Genomic DNA, 18,464 nt, shown 5'->3' on the forward strand with positions numbered 1-18,464 from the left:
TATCAATAAGAAAAGTCAATGAGAAATCAATGAGAAAATTGATTGAACACTAATTGTCATTAAAGAGTTTTTTTTTATGACTGTGATTACTTGTAACAATATTTACTGTAAAAATATTAACATACTAATCAATCTTCATTTAAGCCAGTCTGCTGTGATTGTCGGTGCTAATTAGATCAGAGATCACTAATATCGTTTCCATCAGTGTCTTTGACAGTATTAGTGCAACAACATAGATAATAGGTGCCGTACTTAATTCAAGCTACATGGTATGTTTCTGAGATTTATTAAAAAATACAAATGAGGTGTAGAAGAACATTTTCTTCCGACAACTATGGAGTTATTCGAAGCATCTGAAGCACTGTGCTGTTATCTGTTTTCTGTGGCGCTCCCTTTATTTACACTTCATCCAAAAGTAAAATGAAATCCTTTATATTTCTGCAGATGTGAGGACACCGAAGAGGGTAAACCTTAAGGTTATAAACTCTAGGGTAAAGCAAAGGTTTTTTTTTTTCAATTATTTTTTTTTCCCATGACAAGCCTATTAACTAAGCCTATTGAAGGAAAACAACCCCTTTATACCTTTTCATGTATTTTCTGTGCTGTTTGTTACCTTGTTTGCATCACCTGGTTTCTTAGTGACTACTGAAGAAATCTATTTCACAGAGGAAGATTTAAGAAAGCGAGCACAACTATTGAATTTATATATATGTGTGTGTGTGTGTGTGTGTGTGTGTGTGTGTGTGTGTGTGTGTGTGTGTGTGTGTGTGTGTGTGTGTGTGTGTGTGTGTGTGTGTGTGTGTGTGTGTGTGTGTGTGTGTGTGTATACTGTGTATATATATATATATATATATATATATATATATATATATATATACGTATATATATATATGTATATATATACTGTGTATATATATACTGTATATATAAAGTATAATTTAAAAAAAAATTAAACAAGAAAAATATGTGGTTTCAGAGATACAGTGAGATTACAGTTGATAGCTGTGGTCTTGGGTCTGAACTTCGTGTTTCCATAGTTACAGCTGTAGTCGTTGGTCTGTTGTGAAATGATCTTTGTTGTTAACATTAGAGAGTTGTAGTCAACAAGTTGGTGTTATCTAATTTGTGTGTACGTGTGTGTGTGTGTGTGTGTGTGTGTGTGTGTGTGTGTGTGTGTGTGTGTGTGTGTGTGTGCGTGCATATGTGTGTGTGGGATAGTTCATCTGTTGGTGCAAACAAGGTAACAAGACTGAGAGGCATGTACTTCTAGAAAGCCTTTCCTCATCTCTTACACACTCCCCCCTCTAACCTATGACCCTGCCAGTAGCTACCCTTCTAGCATTTCCTTAAGCTTTCCTTCTGTTCAAGTCTTTGTTCAAATAAGACACGATACATCCTCATATCCACAGCTCTTTGCTGTCATCACTGTTATGCCTTTGATAAGATAAGAAACTGTAATTTCCTTCTTATCACTGTCTTTCGTCCTTTCATAATCAGTGATAACATCAAAGACTTGAGGATGTATTTGTAAGTAGTATTTGAATATATCTGGGTTACAGTGGTGTGTCATGTTATAAACATCCTCTTGTGATGTTGGCAATAACCGCGTTGTTAATGACAGGCAAACTGCAAAAGGTCTGATGGTGTTAGTTGGATTACTCATGGAATTTTTTCAGATCTCTTTGAGATTTGGCTTGAATGTGAATCTGTTTCTGTCTGGACATGGTTTTATGCCATCTGATGTTAGGACAAATGCTGTTGTTTTTCATCGTCCAGTGAAGTTTTGGCAAGATACTTATGCATATTAAATTAAAAGTATTATAGTCATTAAGTCATTCATCTGTCTTGGCTCTACAAAGACTTCAAGAGTTTGAAATCACTCTTTAGACGCAGTTGATGTGGATTTTTATAGCCGAGCTCCTCCTACTCTTTCGTCTACTTTCATTTAGTCTCTATTTAAATGTGTATAACAGGGATAGATTTTTTTCTTTCACCTTATAGTAATGCAGATTTATTTTCTTTAGACTGAAAAGGAAGATGTCATAATAGAAACTTTAATATTATTTCCTGGCATGCTGACATCAGCAGGAGGAGCTGACAGACACCACACATCCAAAATGTCTGTCCTGTAATAGTGCCCTTTGCTTTGTTGTCGACATTGTAAAGGTTTTATTTATCATAACTGCTGGATTGTTGTGGATTGAGGCCATCATTTGCATTTGTGTCAGTATCCTACTTTCGTTATTACTCGGTATCCCAATTGGTAAATAAGTTACGTGGGCGCACACCAATTAATATGAAGTCATAATTGAAGATTGGGCTGAAATCAACAACCTGTCATTGATCTCTACCATAACAACATCTGTGGATGGGAAAGGCAACTGCATCCATTACATCATTTCATGTAACACCTCCTTCTGATTAAACTCAACCTCTGCTGAGGTTATGCTATCAGAAAACACCGTCATCACCATCCTGACTCTTGATTGCCCTTGGCTGTAACAAAGATGATCATGCACACCATTATCTCTATACCCCCCCCCTCCTCTCTCTCTCTCTCTCTCTCTCTCTCTCTCTCTCTCTCTCTCTCTCTCTCTCTCTCCTCTCCCTCTCTCTTTCTCTCCATTTATTTCCTCTTCACCCAGCATCCAATGCAGACATCCCAGCACTCCTATTGCGATGTCTGTCCAACACTTACCCCATCCTTTCTGTGCCCCATTTAAACTCTCTTAAAAGCCACACTGCTGTATTTCGTCTCTCTTGTATCCACCTCGTTCACACGCTCTTTGTGATTCAGAAACGTGTGGTTGTCTTTAGATTTCATTTGTGTTCTTTAGTTCCCTGTTCTTTGTTGCTTGTGTAAATTGCATAAATTTGTTTTGGTTTTTAGTGTTTATGATTAAGGATGGCCATGGTCACTGACTGTTGTGCTTATTCGAGACGAAGTTTCATAAAAGTTGCAAAACCACAACAATACACAGTAGTGATACACATACACATGTAAATTGCACACACTTACAAATGTGTGTGCAAAAACAGAACATTTAAGGTCACTATCAAATCAGAATAATTACAAAAAACAATTTAAATAGTCAAGAGACATGTGCCTTCCTTTTGTTTTCTTTCCATATTTGTTTATTTGTTTGTTTTTCCTTTGTGCAGTGTTTGATATGTGAACAGTGTGCTCATTGCTCTCTCATGTAGCCCGCTGGTCAGACCCTCCAGTGCTCGAACCTACTCTGTTGTCTTTGTTATGCTGACACTTCAGCAACTCAACTGCACATACGTTCCTGCACATAGACACCGATACACAGTGTCACTGTTTCTGTCACATACATGTGGCTGACAACATACAAAGGGCATGTCAAAGACAGCAGCGTCGGTGAAGACGACTGACAGTCTGGTTGGCAGGCTGCGTCTCATGGAGTGATGCTAACATTATCTCCCATTGCTCTCTCTCTGCTCACCTTGCATGCTCCGCCCTGCTGCTCTGATCTGATTGGTCTAGAACTGACTGTGCGCCCAGGAGGGCAGGACGACTGTGTAAGTGCGCATGGAGCTCATCTCATATCCGTCGGCTTTTTGTAGTCTGATCATTTATCCAGCCTCTGCCGCCGAGCCACTTTTGTGCCATTACACTTCTCAGTCCCGACTTTCGCCCATATTCCAAACTCGCAGCAGAACTTCACACGAGGCACTCACTAACATGCATGAATACATTTGTCACCACTTCAGTTCCTTTATCACATTTAGGCCTCTCTGCTCTTCTCCCTGCTTGCACCAAGATAGGTGAAGCTGTCATGCTAACCCTAATCCCAAGTTCATCCCCCTTTCCGGCCATCAGTCCCTTCATTGTCCAGTAGTATCCTCAGATTTTTACTTCTAATATTTGTCAATATAGAGCTACATGCAAAAAGGTGCAAAACCAACATTTACTGGACTACTATTGTAGTTTTGTTTGTACGGTTGTTCGTTCTCATGCTGAAGAGGTTAGACTGGGTTCATCAGTCACTGATATGACGGAAATTGGAAATAAACACTGCGACTAGCATCCCCTCTTCCATGGTAAATGAGTCTAAATAAGGTTTGAAGAAAGTCAGCAATGTGTGTCTCCCCCATGGCCTTAAAGACATGATAAATGCTATCCATCTTCCTTCAACATTGTTTTTTCAAAGGCACATTCACAGTGTGTGATTTTTCTTAGATGAGAAAAGTTGCAACTAATGTGAAATGTGAATCTGAAAACTAAGTAAAGGAATCTAATTTTAGATTGCATTTATATGGATGAGTGTCTATGTGTGTGTGTGTGTGTGTGTGTGTGTGTGTGTGTGTGTGTGTGTGTGTGTGTGTGTGTGTGTGTGTGTGTGTGTGTGTGTGTGTGTGTGTGTGTGTGTGTGTGTGTGTGTGTGTGTGTGTGTATTTATGTGTTAGTGTAGTTTCAGAGAACAGAATAACTCTGAGTTAGTATCGGAGAGAAACTTACAGCAAAAACAGGTAGATCTAACATACTGTAGTAAACAGTTGGATCTTTTTAACAACTTGTAAATCATATCAAAACTTAATAAATTCACATCAGTGTCCGAAACCTGGGTCAGGGTTTAATTGTGCTTTAATTTGAGACTGGTTTGCATCTTATAACAGACTATTAACTTCAATCCTCCACTAACTTAAACCTTCAAATAACTGACAGCAGCTCATATGAATCCCTTCCTCTTTTGATGGTGTCTTTTGCCAATATCCCTCCTGTCTGTCTCTGTCTGTCTCCACCAGACTTTTCAGCAGCCTAGGCGAGCTCCACACCATTTCTCAGAGAAGTTATGGCACCACGTTCACCATTCGCCCTGGCAGCCGTTACCCTGTCACCCGACGTACCCCAAGCCCAGGCTCAGGCTCGCCTGACCGGGGCGACCCTCTCGGACGATTCTCGGGCTTCGGCCTACCGACCTCACCGACGACACTACCACAAACCATCCTTAAATCCTCCAGCCTCAGTCTACCGCAGGAGCCCAAGGAGGTGCGCTTTGTGATGCGGAGTGCAAGTGCCCGATCCCGCTCTCGTTCCCCGTCCCCATCACCCTCTCATTCCCCTGGGCTGGGGTCGCCACTCTTGACCCTGCGACCTTTCCACCAAAAACCCCTCCACCTTTGGAACAAGTATGACGTTGGAGACTGGCTGGAAAGCATCAATCTGGGGGAGCACAGAGCAGGATTTCAGGAACATGAGATCGAAGGCTCACACCTGCCGGCTCTTACCAAGGATGATTTTGCTGAGCTGGGAGTGACACGGGTGGGACATCGCATGAACATTGAGCGAGCACTAAAACAGCTGCTGGAGAGCTGACCCCTGCCCTGAGATGGAGCAACAGATGGAGGAAGACGAAGACAGAGTGAGAGAGAAACAGAGCTGACGAAAATGTGAGGAACAGTAAGGGCCGCTCCTCTTTTACTCCGGCTGCTTTTATTTTCAGTATGTGAACTTTATGTTCTCATTCTGCATTAACACCCTGCACTTCGCACTGCACTGAAGAGGAGGAGTCAATACGTTCGCCTTCCCCTACTTAGTGTCTGCCCTCCTCCTTTGCCTGCAGCCCATCAGATCAGACCTCAAAAATAAGATCTGGTCTGTCTATGCTGAGTAGAATCGCATGAGCTCCAGTTAAATATTTGATTTGTCAAAGGTTCAGTTGTTTCCTTAGTAACAACCACACTTTATCTCCCACTCTTCCCTCCTCTCCTCTCTACCTCTATACCCGCCCTCCATCTGTTAGGCCTCTGAAAGCCCTTTACAGTTTGAGTAAAGGAGGAGTTGGACGAATGGTTCCAAACAGAAAGCTCAGTTGCCTTTCAAAAATATTTATACAGAGATCAACAAAGATGAACGCAGTGCTATACGGACATAGTGCTGACTAAGCTCTGAAAGGTGCGTCTTCTGTATACCTGCTGTTGTTTTTAAACTGAACACTTCAGAGCCCAGAGGAGGAGCTCCACAAAGTAAACCACAGGAGAAAACCCCTCTGCCTTGGTACCCAGACTGTGCTATCTATTATATTTGGAGAATGTTTAACCAACACTCGTGGCTTTTTTCATAATCAATTTTTTTGGTTTTCCAAAGGGAATATTATATATAGGTATTATATTATATAATATATATGTATCTAATATAGCTTTCAGAAGAAAAAAAATACAACGTTCGAAGAGGAAATATAATAAATTAATCTGCGCCTGTTTTTTTGGTTTTTAGTATAGAAGGCAGAGACAAATCTTTAAATCTATTCCACCAATAGTTTACTCATTTCTACCAATTATATACATACATATATATACATATATATATATATATTTGAAAGAAAAAAAAGTATATAGATACAGAAATGAAATTTTGTCATTGGTATACAACTTTAAAGTCACCCTTTCTTGAAACGTAGCATGACGAGTTGCATCATGTTTTGGATGAAGAGTTGTTGTTTGTTTTTATTTTCTTATGGTCTTCCTTCATACTAAAGGGCATCCCGTAATGTGAGGCTGAGACCTCAGCTGACCCCCATCCCTACCGCCTCAGCTACAGATTTTCACAGCTGGCAGTCCTGTCACAGTTTTGTACACAGTGAAATACTGGAGGGGGCCACCAAATGAGCCAGCTAATGAGGGTCTCCTTAGTTTTTGCCTGTTTATCACTCAGGGATGGAAGTTTGTGGCACCAGCATGATGAGGTTCTCAGCTTTTTCAACAAGATATATTTAAATTCTTACATTCAAATGCCAATGCATCCCGAAGAATGAAAGAGAGTCTTGTAAAAATTTCCATCCCTGTGACCCTGGGAGAAAACACTGGTGTGTTTTTAAGCCCCCATAGTGAGAAAAGAATCATTGACAGACTAGATAACAGAAATCAACATCATTTTTTCAATTTCCTTTACATGGAATGTGAACAAATGAAGCTGAATCCATAACATCTTTTACTGGGTGCATAACCAATGAAAATAATGTGCAAGCTCGCCATGCCCTGCTGAATTGCCATCGCAGTATATGTCTGTAGATCCTCAGGCTGTGGGGATGGGAAAGCCTTTGTCAGGTCTTAAAGAAAATTCTGTATTTTACAACCTGGCAGTGTCTTACACTGTTGCTGCTTTGTTCATATTGTCCAAATTAGTGACATAATATTTTACACAGCGGCAGCCAGAGCTCTGATAGTCAGCTCCAGGTTGTAAAGAGTTGAAAGACTGAAGATTTTCTTTCAACAATACAAATCAACAATTGTACTCATGAGTAGCTTCTGCTGGCAGTGAGAAACAGTGAGTTTTATTCGCGCAACAAACTAAAGTTTTGTTTTTTTTCTTACAAGATGTGTGCTTTACCATTAAAAACCTCTGCGCATCAGCATTTAGTACAGCAAAGAGGTCTCACTTGGTGAAAATCTTTGTGCACCTTTTTCTTTTTTCTTTTTTGCAAATCAGTAAATGCCAACAGGCGGATTATACTGTTGTATCGGGGTTGTAAGAATAGCACTCACTGCCTCACTTTGACCTCACTGTTTATTTTACTTTTAACTTCAGTGTTACTGTGTCCTCAGACTCATTTGGACCTTTTGTTTTTTATTCTTTTAAGGTATTTGTTGATGATTTGTTACCCTCGGACACTGTGGGTAGATTTTGTAGCGTGTGGAACATGGTACTTTAACTTTTCACTCATTTGAATTTTAGAGTGACAGAGAATAAGAAGAAAAGAAAAAAAAGGAAAAATATCCTGTCCATTCTAAACATACTTACACTTGTAAAAAAATAAACAAATATTTGCTTTTTTTTATCACAAGCAATGTATATATGATAGATTTCATATAAATTTTTGAAAAACAAAAGTATATAGATCTATATATGAATGTTTGGCATATATGCATAGTTAACCACCTGTGGAAAAGGTGAGCAGATTTTATTCTTTCTATGAACTCTTGAACTTTTGAACTCTGAACTATGAACTAGGGGATGTTTTGCACAAAACAAGGTGACAAGGTGCTAACATAAAAGCCACCCATCATCCAAGCGCATGTGTGCATCTGGATTCCCTGAATCTCTCTGTGTGGTCGTTCCTCTTCACCATGTGTGTGTGTGTGTGTGTGTGTGTGTGTGTGTGTGTGTGTGTGTGTGTGTGTGTGTGTGTGTGTGTGTGTGTGTGTGTGTGTGTGTGTGTGTGCGCGTGCGCACAAGATGCTTGTTTTCATTTTCGTTGTGTATTTGATTGGGAGTGAGACAATGAGAGTGAGTGTATGTGACAGTGAGAGTGTGTGGTCAATTGTTAGGGTTTACATCTTTGGAGTCCACTATAGCCTTACTGTAAAATCATCAGAGATTCCCGGCAGTGGCTGTGTCACACAAACACACTCAGAAATCTACACACAAACAGGTGCACAGGTACATTCATCTTTGACTGAACGTCATCATTCTGCATCCTTGTTTTGCAGCCTTGGAGAAGTGGACTGTTCTTCCTCAGAGGGGGAGGGAGGGGGGAGGCAGACGGACAGAAACAACAGATTACAACAAGATAACAATGAAAACCATCACATTTTATACTCCCACTATGTACAACTCACCTTGTAACTGTGTAGGTGCAGCTTATGCAGTGTCACTGTTTTGTACTCCCCATTCCCAGATGACATTTTGCGCTCCTTACCCTCCACTCTGTCTGGCAGCACTCCTTTTTCCTTTTTCAGACCTTCGGTTTCTGAGTTTTTGGCTATATGGTATGAGGCGACCCAGTGAGGAACAAACAACACAAAGGAAAAATGTGCCAAAAAGGAACTTTGAACTGTATATTTGTCTTTGCTTTAGGACTATCTTAGTTACGGCAGTCTTCTGCTGATAGGTAATATGATAATGTGGTGCCATCTCCTGGAAATCTTGAGAACAACACACATTTGTTAGATCCTCCTGTTTTTTTTTTTTCCTGCAGGTAGGATAACAGTCATTTTTATTTTGTAAAACAAAAAAAAGCAGGATATATATATATATATATATATATATATATATATATATATATATATATATATATATATATATATATATATATATATATATATATATATATATATATATATATATATATTCCTGTTTATATCTATTTGCATCAGCATTTCAATTTAAATGTTGCAACAGTAACACACTTGCTTGATTTGACTGTGAAGGAGGCTCTGCAGATGAAACACATGAGAGGTGCACATGTGTACAGTCTGAGCTCAGACACAGGCTGGCCTGGGTAAAAGAATAAATGCTGTAGTGAATACCTGGTTGGATTGCTGTGTAACTTTGCTACGTATACAGATGCAAAATGAGCAATGTGTAACATACGTGCACATCATTAGGTCAAATAAGTTCAACAGAGAGTTATCTTTGTCTTATTTTATAATCAACAAAGCACAATCTACATAGCGTAGGGGGAGCAGTGTGACCTTTTTAAGAAAATAAAAACCCACTGGGATGCGGCGAGCGCTGGGACCAGTGATCTTATCATCAAAAAGGTTTTTTCTTTCATTGTCGGTTTTCTCCTTGTTTGCACTGTGAAGTTTAGAACGGTGGACGTATCGCTGCAATGCCTCAACCTTGTCTCACAGCTCGACTTCCCCTTCTCTGCATCCAACAGCCAGGCAGCCCATCTGTGACTTTTTCCTCGCCTGAAAGCTTATAGGGTATTGAAGATCCTCTGACATTTTTTATTTTTTTTTTGATACAGGAAAGCTCCAGTTAAACATCCCAATTTACCCACAAGCTACCTAGTATTCCTCATGCAAACAGAGCTAGGGCGATAGCAAAGGCTGAGGCAAGATCTGAGCTGTTGCCCGGGATACCTCCACCACAGAGATATATGTTTGTTATATTATGTAATAAATTTATAATTAAAACAAAGTGTGTCATCCTCTTTCTTCAGCGTTTCATTCATTACAAATATTCCACAGATGTTTATTAATGAATGCACACATTGCAGTCAAATATAAATACATCCATATGTACATTTCTCTGAGTACAACATAGTGAGAGAGGAGCTGTCTGCTGCGTCATGATATCACATAATTTTACACATTTACAATTAATTTGTATTAATTCATTTGGAAAACTGAATATCACTGAAAAGATAATAATAGTTTTGTCAAATGTTTCTACGTTCACAACATAAATGACTGAAACTGAATGACTCTGCCATCCAGCAACAGCGCTTACAATCAAATAATCTCACAGTCAAACCACCAGAATAACAAAAGACCATGCCTGTTGATGGAGTCACAAAACATCAAATAGCACTTTTACCAAAATAGGATAAATTATCCATGAGATGATTCTAAACAGGTTTCATCCCAACTGCGGACTCTCTGCTTTCAATCAATCTCCACCTGCTTCGGAATCTTCTTGTTCCTTCTCCAGGTCAAAGTTCTGAAAGGTAAGTTCGACAACAAAAACAAGATGATTGTCATCACATTTCAAAAAAAATCTAGATAAGATTCATAAACACTGCAGTTCAAATGAAGTAAGTTCCTGGCAAGTGTCTGTAAACTGTCTATTGACCATACAATGAAAGAGGGATTACAAACCAATTACAAGGTGTCTTAGAGCGTGCAATGAAACACTTGTCATTCTTTGCAGTAAATATTAGTTTATTTGAGCACATCAGCCGTCTTATTGTATTTTGGCACTCGTTACCAAGGCACGTTTACCTCTAATTCTTGCAGTACTTCATCCATGAAGTCGCTGGGGTTTTGCTTGTAGTCTACAGCTCTCTTGATCGTGTCTCTAAACACCTGATAAGACAGTTACAATACAAACAATCAGCATAAAAGGCACGTCAAGTACTGTGCTGCTTTAATGAGACTATTCTAAATTAGAAGAGGAATTATTTTGACATTCAATCATGTTTGTAAACAAAAAAAAAAATTTACAAAGACCTTAACCACGTTGGTCCCATCTGCAGCTGACACAAAGTAGAAAGGAAGCCCTTGCTTCTTCCCGAAGTTGAAGCTTCGCTGTGTCACCTTTAGGTCAGCTGCGAATGTGAGACAGCAAATATCAAGTCTGCTGCACAAACACGACAAAGCTGTTGCTGCAAAAACATTTTTTTTCGCTAGCATAACTCTTTATAAATAAAATGTTATCATGATACTCACCATCAATTTTGTTGGCAACCACACAGCAGGGGATCTCTGGCCTGTACTCTCTCAGCTCTTTATACCAGTTGGCTAAATTCTTGTATGTGATCTTCCTTTGTACATCAAAAACCTGAGTGATTAAAGAGAGGTCAGATTTATTTATTTATTTATTTATTTTTTAATAACTGTGTCTCAAGTTCAGGAGGTACTTGCGTGTCTTACCATGATACATGCATGTGCCTTGTGGTAGTACGACGGGTGCATGTTCTGAAATCTCTCCTGGCCCGCTGTATCCCAGAAATCTGTGTGTCAACAATAAAATGTACAAATGTAAAGTCAGATTGTTTCATATGTGGAGTTTACCGATTGTTTTCAACTAATTCAGAATACATACCAACTGCTACAGTCATGCTTCCTACAGTTGCTGTGTGCTTATACAGAGTCAACGCATAAGTTGATAACTGTTGAGGACGGCTGCCGTAAGACTTAAGGACCTTAACTTCTCAGTAGGACAAATGGTTTGGAACTTATTTCCCAGATGATTGTCTTTGTGTCATTCTAAGTGTTTGTGAGGCCAAGCAAGCAAGTAGAAAGCAGCTACAAATCAAAGTTTAATAGTTACAGTGATTTGATTTGTGGGATGCCAACAGAATCTGGATCATGCAGTGGTGTGCATGATGGTAAACAGCCTACAATTGACAGGGATGTTTTATTTTGTAAAGATACGGGAAGGACTCTCTGTGATTCTGATTGAATACATGTGGTTCAGTTTAAATATTGAAAACATGTGTTTGAACTGTGAAGCTGCAGAAGGATACTATTCGTCCATGAGGAACCTCTCCATCAGCCTGTGTGGGGAGGAGAAACACTGTGAGATCTCAACAGATAATGTGAGGTTAATAAAAAGCTAAAAAACACAATAACACTCACTTAGATTTGCCCACTGCACTGTCTCCGAGACAGATAATCTTCACTTGTTCGTCCCCATCATATTTCTTCTGGTCCAGTTCAGGGATGCTGGATGCATCACCAGCCATGTTACCCCTTTCTCTCCCTGTGGATTGACTCCACAGTCACTTCCAGTAGACCTATTTGAGCTCTGGAGGAGTTTACATTGAAGGACCACTGTCACCTGGTGAGTTAGCTTGTCATCAGTTAGCTGACGTGGACCGTTTCGGTTCTTAATGATTACCGGACGCCCGCACACCACAGCTGGCGGAGATTTACCGTCAAAAGCGACTCTCAAACTCCAACAAATGCCATTTGAAGTCTTGTGATTCGAAGTGTTATGAAGCTTCTCGTCATCGACGTTTAAAGACGGGGAGCGCGAGCGACTCCGAGGACTTTCGTTTCTACGCAACGGGGACGCCCGCAGGACCTCCTTCTGTGTATCCTGCTGCCCTTATATGTGCCTGTCTGAAATACTAATCTAAAGCATGGTTTTCGTTGGTAGAAAAAAATATATAAGATACGTTTCTTAACTAACAAGATCGATTCATCGAAGTGTTTCTTTTTCTTCGCTGAGTGGACAACAATTGCCGTTACTATTTTTATTCCAATGACTAAGGCTGCATTTAGGACCCATGGGTAACAAACCCATGCATGTACTTATGTATGTATGTATGTATGTATGGATGGATGGATGGATGGATGGATGGATGGATGGATGGATGGATGTATGTATGTACACTGAACAAAAATATAAATACAACACTTTTGTTTTTGCTCCCATTTTTCATGAGATGAACTCAAATATGTAAAACATTTTCTGGCCAACCTAAAGGCACACCTGTGCAATAATCATGGGGTCTCATCAGCATCTTTATGCCACACCTGTGAGGTGGGATGGGTTATCTAGGCAAAGAAGAAGTACTCACTAATACAGATTTAGACAAATTTGTGAACAATATTTGAAAGAAATACTGTAGGTCTTTTGTGTATGGAGAAAATGTTTTAGATCAACCCACCCACCATGATGGCCACTTTCATATGATAGTGATGGAAACCCTACCTCAACACTCCCTCTTGGAAACATTTTTTCCCACCTTCCCTATACATATGTAACTGGGAGAATCACAGAAGGATCACCTCTTTAAAGCGGATTTTATTACTGCCTCCACGATCCTATCCAGGACCAGAATCAACCGTCTTATCTACATGCTGCACAAGATCTCACAGTGTATAATAGAGCGTGTTTGGGTTGGGGTTTTTTTATTTCCTCAAAAATACTAAGAAGATACTTGTCATTTTTTCCAGTTGTGACCTATGTGAACCTGGCCAAACAGAAAAGCAAGGGCATGAGAATTGAATCACTTATTATTCCTTATTGTCATTTTTACATTCAGTGCTGTATATACATAAAATTCTCCCTACATACCACACCGCCTGCTGGAAGAAATTATCCCCTCTTGAGGCTCCTGCACCTTTCCCCCAACGGTAGGAAGAAGAAAGCCATGTGGGAAAGATGGTGACCGGTTTTGATGATGCCTGCACCGCCGCATCCATAGCGTTGGTTAAAAAGCTCCGCCAAGGAAGGGAGGGGGATACTGATCATCGTGGATGCAGATTTAGCAATCTTTCTCTGCTTCTTTAATCTTCCTGAGTCGGGAATTAAGGCTATACTTCAGGATGGACTCAATAGTACCTCTAAATGTTGAGGTACCGGGTGGCTTGGCACTCCTTTTTTTTTTAGTCAATGGAGGGAGTGTTAGTCCTTTTTAATGATGGCTGTGGTGTTTATTTGGAAAGTGAGCTCACCTGTCTGGTGTACTCCCAAGACCTTATAAACAATGTGTCTAGTTTTAGCCATTCAAAAATCATTTGTATATAGTAGGATATAGACGTTTTTGGTCTGTCTTATTTTTAATTTTTTTTACAATTTTGTGTTTGTGTCTGAAGAGGACTTGGAGAATTGCAGAAAAGCCAAGTCTTTTCCGGCACCATAGTAATTTATTTAAGAAATCAACATGTTCTAGTTGGGAATTGAGGAAGAATAATTTCATTGACTTACTTTTGCTTCTTAGTTTTGGCATTCTTTATGATTAGAATGTTTGTTGGGATTCCTAAAGAATACAATTCCCTTAAATCTTTTGATGAATATAAGCTTCTTTATTCTTATTTCTTTACAAAAATGAATATTTATTTAGGTTTGTAAGTCATTGTTATAGTTCAAACATACACAAAGCTTATATAATTATGGATTAGAGATTAGGAAAACTGGAAAAATTAAAGTTTTTCAACAAAAAAAAAGAAAGAAAAAAAGGCTCTCAATATAGATAATGGGAAGTGCCATGGATTTTTCTTTTTCATCTTTATTGTGTTTTTTGTGACTTACTCATTCCAATTCTCTTTTCCCATCAGAATTTTGTTTTTTATGCTTTATTTCAAGACTGGTGTATGGATTCTAGTTTCCATTAGTCATTTTTCTTTCAAAACGAGTGGCGTGGTGTATTCTGAGTGACGAAGGCCGAAGGAAAAACTTGGAGCTGCCTTTTTTGTGACAGTCACCTATAAAGAAACACAAATGAATGAACAAACTCCTAAGATAACAATCTTGAAATCAAAAAGGTCTTCATGGAATGTCTTACTTTCTCGGGATAGTGAGCTCCGGGTCCTGGTTTCTTTATGGTTTCTTCTGGAGCATAGTGACGGCCAGCAATGCTGAACTTGGGGGGTTTTTGTTTGTAACTGTAGGGGTCTACAACCTTATAGGCTGCAGGTCCAGGCGTCTCAATGAGGAAGAAAAGTATAGATTAAATGAATGTACATTTTCAGATTTTTCCAAAGTGTTTTATTGAATATTTATATGCACCTTCTGTAGGTCTTGGTAGAAGCTTCCAGATTTGCTGCGACGGCCAATTGAAGAAGCTGGGGCTGAGGGTGTGGTCACAGTTTTTGACCCCAGCACAGGTGGGAGAGAGTAGGCAGCTGGACCTGAAGTATGAGCCACAGAGAAAGTTGACATACGTTGCCCTTTAAATTCACAACTAACAATATGCTCATCTCAAATAAATATGGCACCCGGTGTTTGGCTTCTACTGCGATCTTTACTCCTCCCAGACAGAGAGTAAGCCGGGGCAGTGGGGAAAACTGACTTTCCTGCCTGCTCCGGGGCATAGTGTCCTAAAACGCAGAAGAAGTTCAGGTGACGATAATGCAGCCAATCAGAAAAAATTAAGTGTCAATATTGTTAAAACATGAAATAATAGGAATAATCTTTTTCAATTTCAAGGACTTCACCGACCTGGTCCAGGACCCTTGAACATTACTTGGTCTTGGAAACGGCTGTGGAGTGAAAAGGCAGGTGTGCCATCTCGGCCAGTTCTGGTGACGTTGGAGGGGATTAGATATGTTGGCCCAGGAGAGCACTGACTCTTGACCTCACAATGACGTAACCCCACGCTGAACGCCGGAGCTTTGTATCTGGTAGGGTCATGATTAGATCCACCTGTATCAAGGACAGATTACTATGATAATTTTAATGATAAGAGAAGAACAAGAACAAGACCCAGGGTGAATGCAACGTGGAGCCTTTCAGTGTGGAGTTTGTATATTCTCCCTGTGGGGTTTCTCCAGGTACTCCTACAACCTCCCACAGTCCCAATGTAATTAAAATTACTCCACCAAAATCCACACTGGAAAAATAAAAACTTTAGGAGTCAGTTTTAGTTCTTCATGCACATCTCTAATACATGAAGGAAATTTGTCTTTACACTCATACAAACACGTATTTCCAGCATTTAAATTTTGCGGAACATTCCCAGGTTTGTTGACATTTAGCGTGACGGAAACTCCCAAACTTTCCCGAGGCGTTGTGTCACAAGATCTTGTTCGTACAGTCAATCTTGTGAGATCTCGATTCCCACTGGAAATCTATTAACGATCAATTTTACAACATTTAAGACTAATCTTGTGACTTCAATAGTCTTTCTTTGAGAAAGTCTGACTTTGTTGCTGGTTGAATCAGTCAAATGTTGATATTTTCACTTAAGCTGCTGCAACACCATCTTTGATATCCCAGAAACCCATGTGGCAGGTTACTGAAGATGACGTCAAAACATTGACACAGTTTGATGGCAACAAATTCCTGTTTGTTTGTAAACATATCGAGTTTAGTGTGATTGGTTTCGGCAACGAATTTAGGCAAATTTGTAGACAAGAGTGATAATGGTCTTGTTTTCATGTATTGGTTTATTCTCTGTGCAGAAGTGGTACATTTTATGGGAAGTATATTTTAAAGAGTTTTTCCTGGTAGAGTAACTTTAATTAGTAATAAAATTAATCTTATTTATCAAACCTAATAAACTAGCAGCTAATAGTCACACGTGGCCTTCGTTCCCACTCTGAGTGGCCTGTGAGCCAGTTTAAAAAAACTAAACAGAAACACTTATTATTTCACAGGTTATAGGAACATGAAAGTTGCTTGAGCATTTTCAATAACAGCATTAAAATAAAACATTTTCATAAATATTTGATATTTGGTACATTGCATACGCTTGGTCACAATTTGGCCCTCGGGAGCCTGAACGTGCGTCATCAATTGACCAAATGTTGGGAGCAATGCTTGCGTTAGTACTGTTGTGGAACTGCAATGTTTCAATTGCACTGGTGTTAGCTGAGCTAAGTGTTATTCTAACTTGAGAAGAGGTACAGAATAAAAGATGGATCATTGTATGACACTGATTACTGCTTTTTTTTTCATTTTGACAATACCTGTAAGTCCGGGGAGTCCATACTTGGGCCCAGGGCTCCCATATTGGGCAGCTATAGGCCCTCTTCGCTTATGGGGCCTCCAGGTCCCAACCCAAGGTTCAGCGCTGGGCATTTCCCTGAGAGAAAGACTTTTTTTTTTTTTCATCAAAAATAATTATAAATCTAAACACACTCTCAAAGCCTCCTCTTCTCAGAGCTCTCTGTAGTTAGAGGCATCATTTTTAATGTTATACACTCAACAGCTCTCAAAAGTTACTTAATATTGAAAACAGCACAGTCAGAGAGTAAGACTTCAACAGATTTTCTGGGCAAAGAACAACTTCAGGCTGAGTGAAGTGACGTAAAATGTCCTGTTCTACAGCGAAGGCCTGTTGTATTTATGGCGAGAGAAAAGACTGTAACAGCACCAAGATCTATCGTACACCAAGAGAAATCTGCCAAAAACAAGCTTTCTATCAAATAAATACAATCTTGATGTGGCGTGTTTTACCGTATCATGAGTCCTGCTGTGAGAGTCAGGCTGTGGTCTTGACTGCTGCATGTGCATTGAACCCAAACACAGATTGTTTTGGTGCTGGTCACCTTCACTATGACAACGTTGCCATGGAGACGCCTGCTCTGATAGGCATGCTCATTTTGTGCTGGGTATGAATTTCTGTGTGAACTGTGCAGGAATTCCCGGAACATGAATACATAAAATACATTATGCAGATGGTGTGAATGATTTATGAGGCATGAAAGCCATTGAGGCCCATTGTGAGCACACGCTGACGATTTAACTGGCTCTGACTAATGTATCAGAGTTTCCATACCATTCAAAACAAACCTCTGACAACACACGTTGCTCGTGTTTGTCACTCTTGTTAGGTTTAGTCAGTGTTGAATGAAATAACTTTGTTTTAACTTTCCAGGCTGAAAACATTTGGAAATACACCAGACGCACGAGACACTATGGGCAATACGTGTGCGCACATACATAGATGTATACATAACCTGGTGTGGCCAAAGGATTGTATTATTCATAAATCATCCCAAATTCAGTCGTAAATCAATAGAGCTTTTTTCACATACACTGATGTATTTAAATATTGGTAGTTAGTAAAACAATGATATGTTTAAAATCCATTACAAACACAATGTCACAGTGCCAGTGAGCACTTAAAAGTTACCTTGGATGTGATTCCAATGAATTATGAGGCTGACAATGAAAGGAAGTTTATAGTTCTTGTTGCATAGGTGGAAATGTGAGACAGTTGGTGTTAAATCCAAAGACACTTTATAAAAAGAAAACCATCTGTAACAAAGATATGAAGAAGAGACTTCAAAGCTGAGATTTTAATCTTGTCATGTGTTTGAGGTTAACCGGAGCCTCTGAACTGACAGGAGGTGTGAATGTGAATGTGAGTGTGTGTGTGCCTCTGTATTGAACTGGAGACCTGTCGCGGGTGTATCCTGCCCTCCCTCGAAGTCAGCTTGGATCAGCTCCTCCAACTATGTTGGATGGATAGTTTTTTAAGAAAAGTGCTTTGTGCTTTCATTGGCTCTGTGAAAAACATTCATACGGGGCTTTGCTGAGACAATCAGTATGACAGGACATTGCAGTTGTGCATAGTTCATGGTGTTCATAC

At 39.6% G+C, this 18,464-nt stretch overlaps 3 protein-coding genes across 3 annotated transcripts in view; 1 reads left to right on the forward strand and 2 right to left on the reverse strand.

Annotated features, from left to right (window-relative positions):
* Positions 1 to 5,341, forward strand: part of shank3a (SH3 and multiple ankyrin repeat domains 3a) — a gene marked incomplete at both ends in the record, with an annotated part of 139,172 nt that extends 133,831 nt beyond the window's left edge. Inside the window, one exon of the mRNA XM_080504868.1 lies at positions 4,771 to 5,341. Coding sequence (XP_080360994.1) covers positions 4,771 to 5,341 — 571 coding nt within the window. The remainder of the gene's footprint in view (positions 1 to 4,770) is intronic.
* Positions 5,342 to 10,355: 5,014 nt separating this feature from the next.
* Positions 10,356 to 12,375, reverse strand: rabl2 (RAB, member of RAS oncogene family-like 2). The gene is made up of 8 exons (XM_080505467.1): positions 12,055 to 12,375; positions 11,943 to 11,972; positions 11,519 to 11,598; positions 11,347 to 11,426; positions 11,143 to 11,254; positions 10,924 to 11,021; positions 10,696 to 10,779; positions 10,356 to 10,414 (listed from the first exon to the last, which is right to left on the reverse strand). The coding sequence occupies exons 1-8, from the start codon at positions 12,159 to 12,161 to the stop codon at positions 10,364 to 10,366; spliced, it is 642 nt and encodes a 213-aa protein (XP_080361593.1). The 5' UTR covers positions 12,162 to 12,375; the 3' UTR covers positions 10,356 to 10,363.
* A 2,166-nt stretch (positions 12,376 to 14,541) lies between these two features.
* Positions 14,542 to 16,948, reverse strand: cimap1b (ciliary microtubule associated protein 1B; the record flags this gene model as incomplete). The annotated part of the gene is made up of 6 exons (XM_080505575.1): positions 14,542 to 14,631; positions 14,712 to 14,852; positions 14,936 to 15,057; positions 15,175 to 15,246; positions 15,368 to 15,571; positions 16,837 to 16,948. The coding sequence occupies 6 exons, from the start codon at positions 16,946 to 16,948 to the stop codon at positions 14,542 to 14,544; spliced, it is 741 nt and encodes a 246-aa protein (XP_080361701.1).
* Between the last annotated feature and the right edge of the window lie 1,516 nt (positions 16,949 to 18,464).

The sequence above is a fragment of the Blennius ocellaris genome, assembly GCF_963422515.1.
Source record: "Blennius ocellaris genome assembly, chromosome: 11".
Taxonomy (NCBI): Eukaryota; Metazoa; Chordata; class Actinopteri; order Blenniiformes; family Blenniidae; genus Blennius; species Blennius ocellaris.

Bases quoted from the DNA above. Each gene is read 5' to 3' on its own strand.
- rabl2 (XM_080505467.1), bottom strand. From the start codon at position 12,161: ATGGCTGGTGATGCATCCAGCATCCCTGAACTGGACCAGAAGAAATAT. The intron at 11,973-12,054 runs GTGAGTGTTATT...CTCCCCACACAG, and splicing joins AGTGCAGTGGGCAAATCTAA to GCTGATGGAGAGGTTCCTCA. The intron at 11,022-11,142 runs GTGAGTATCATG...TCACATTCGCAG, and splicing joins GGTTGCCAACAAAATTGATG to CTGACCTAAAGGTGACACAG.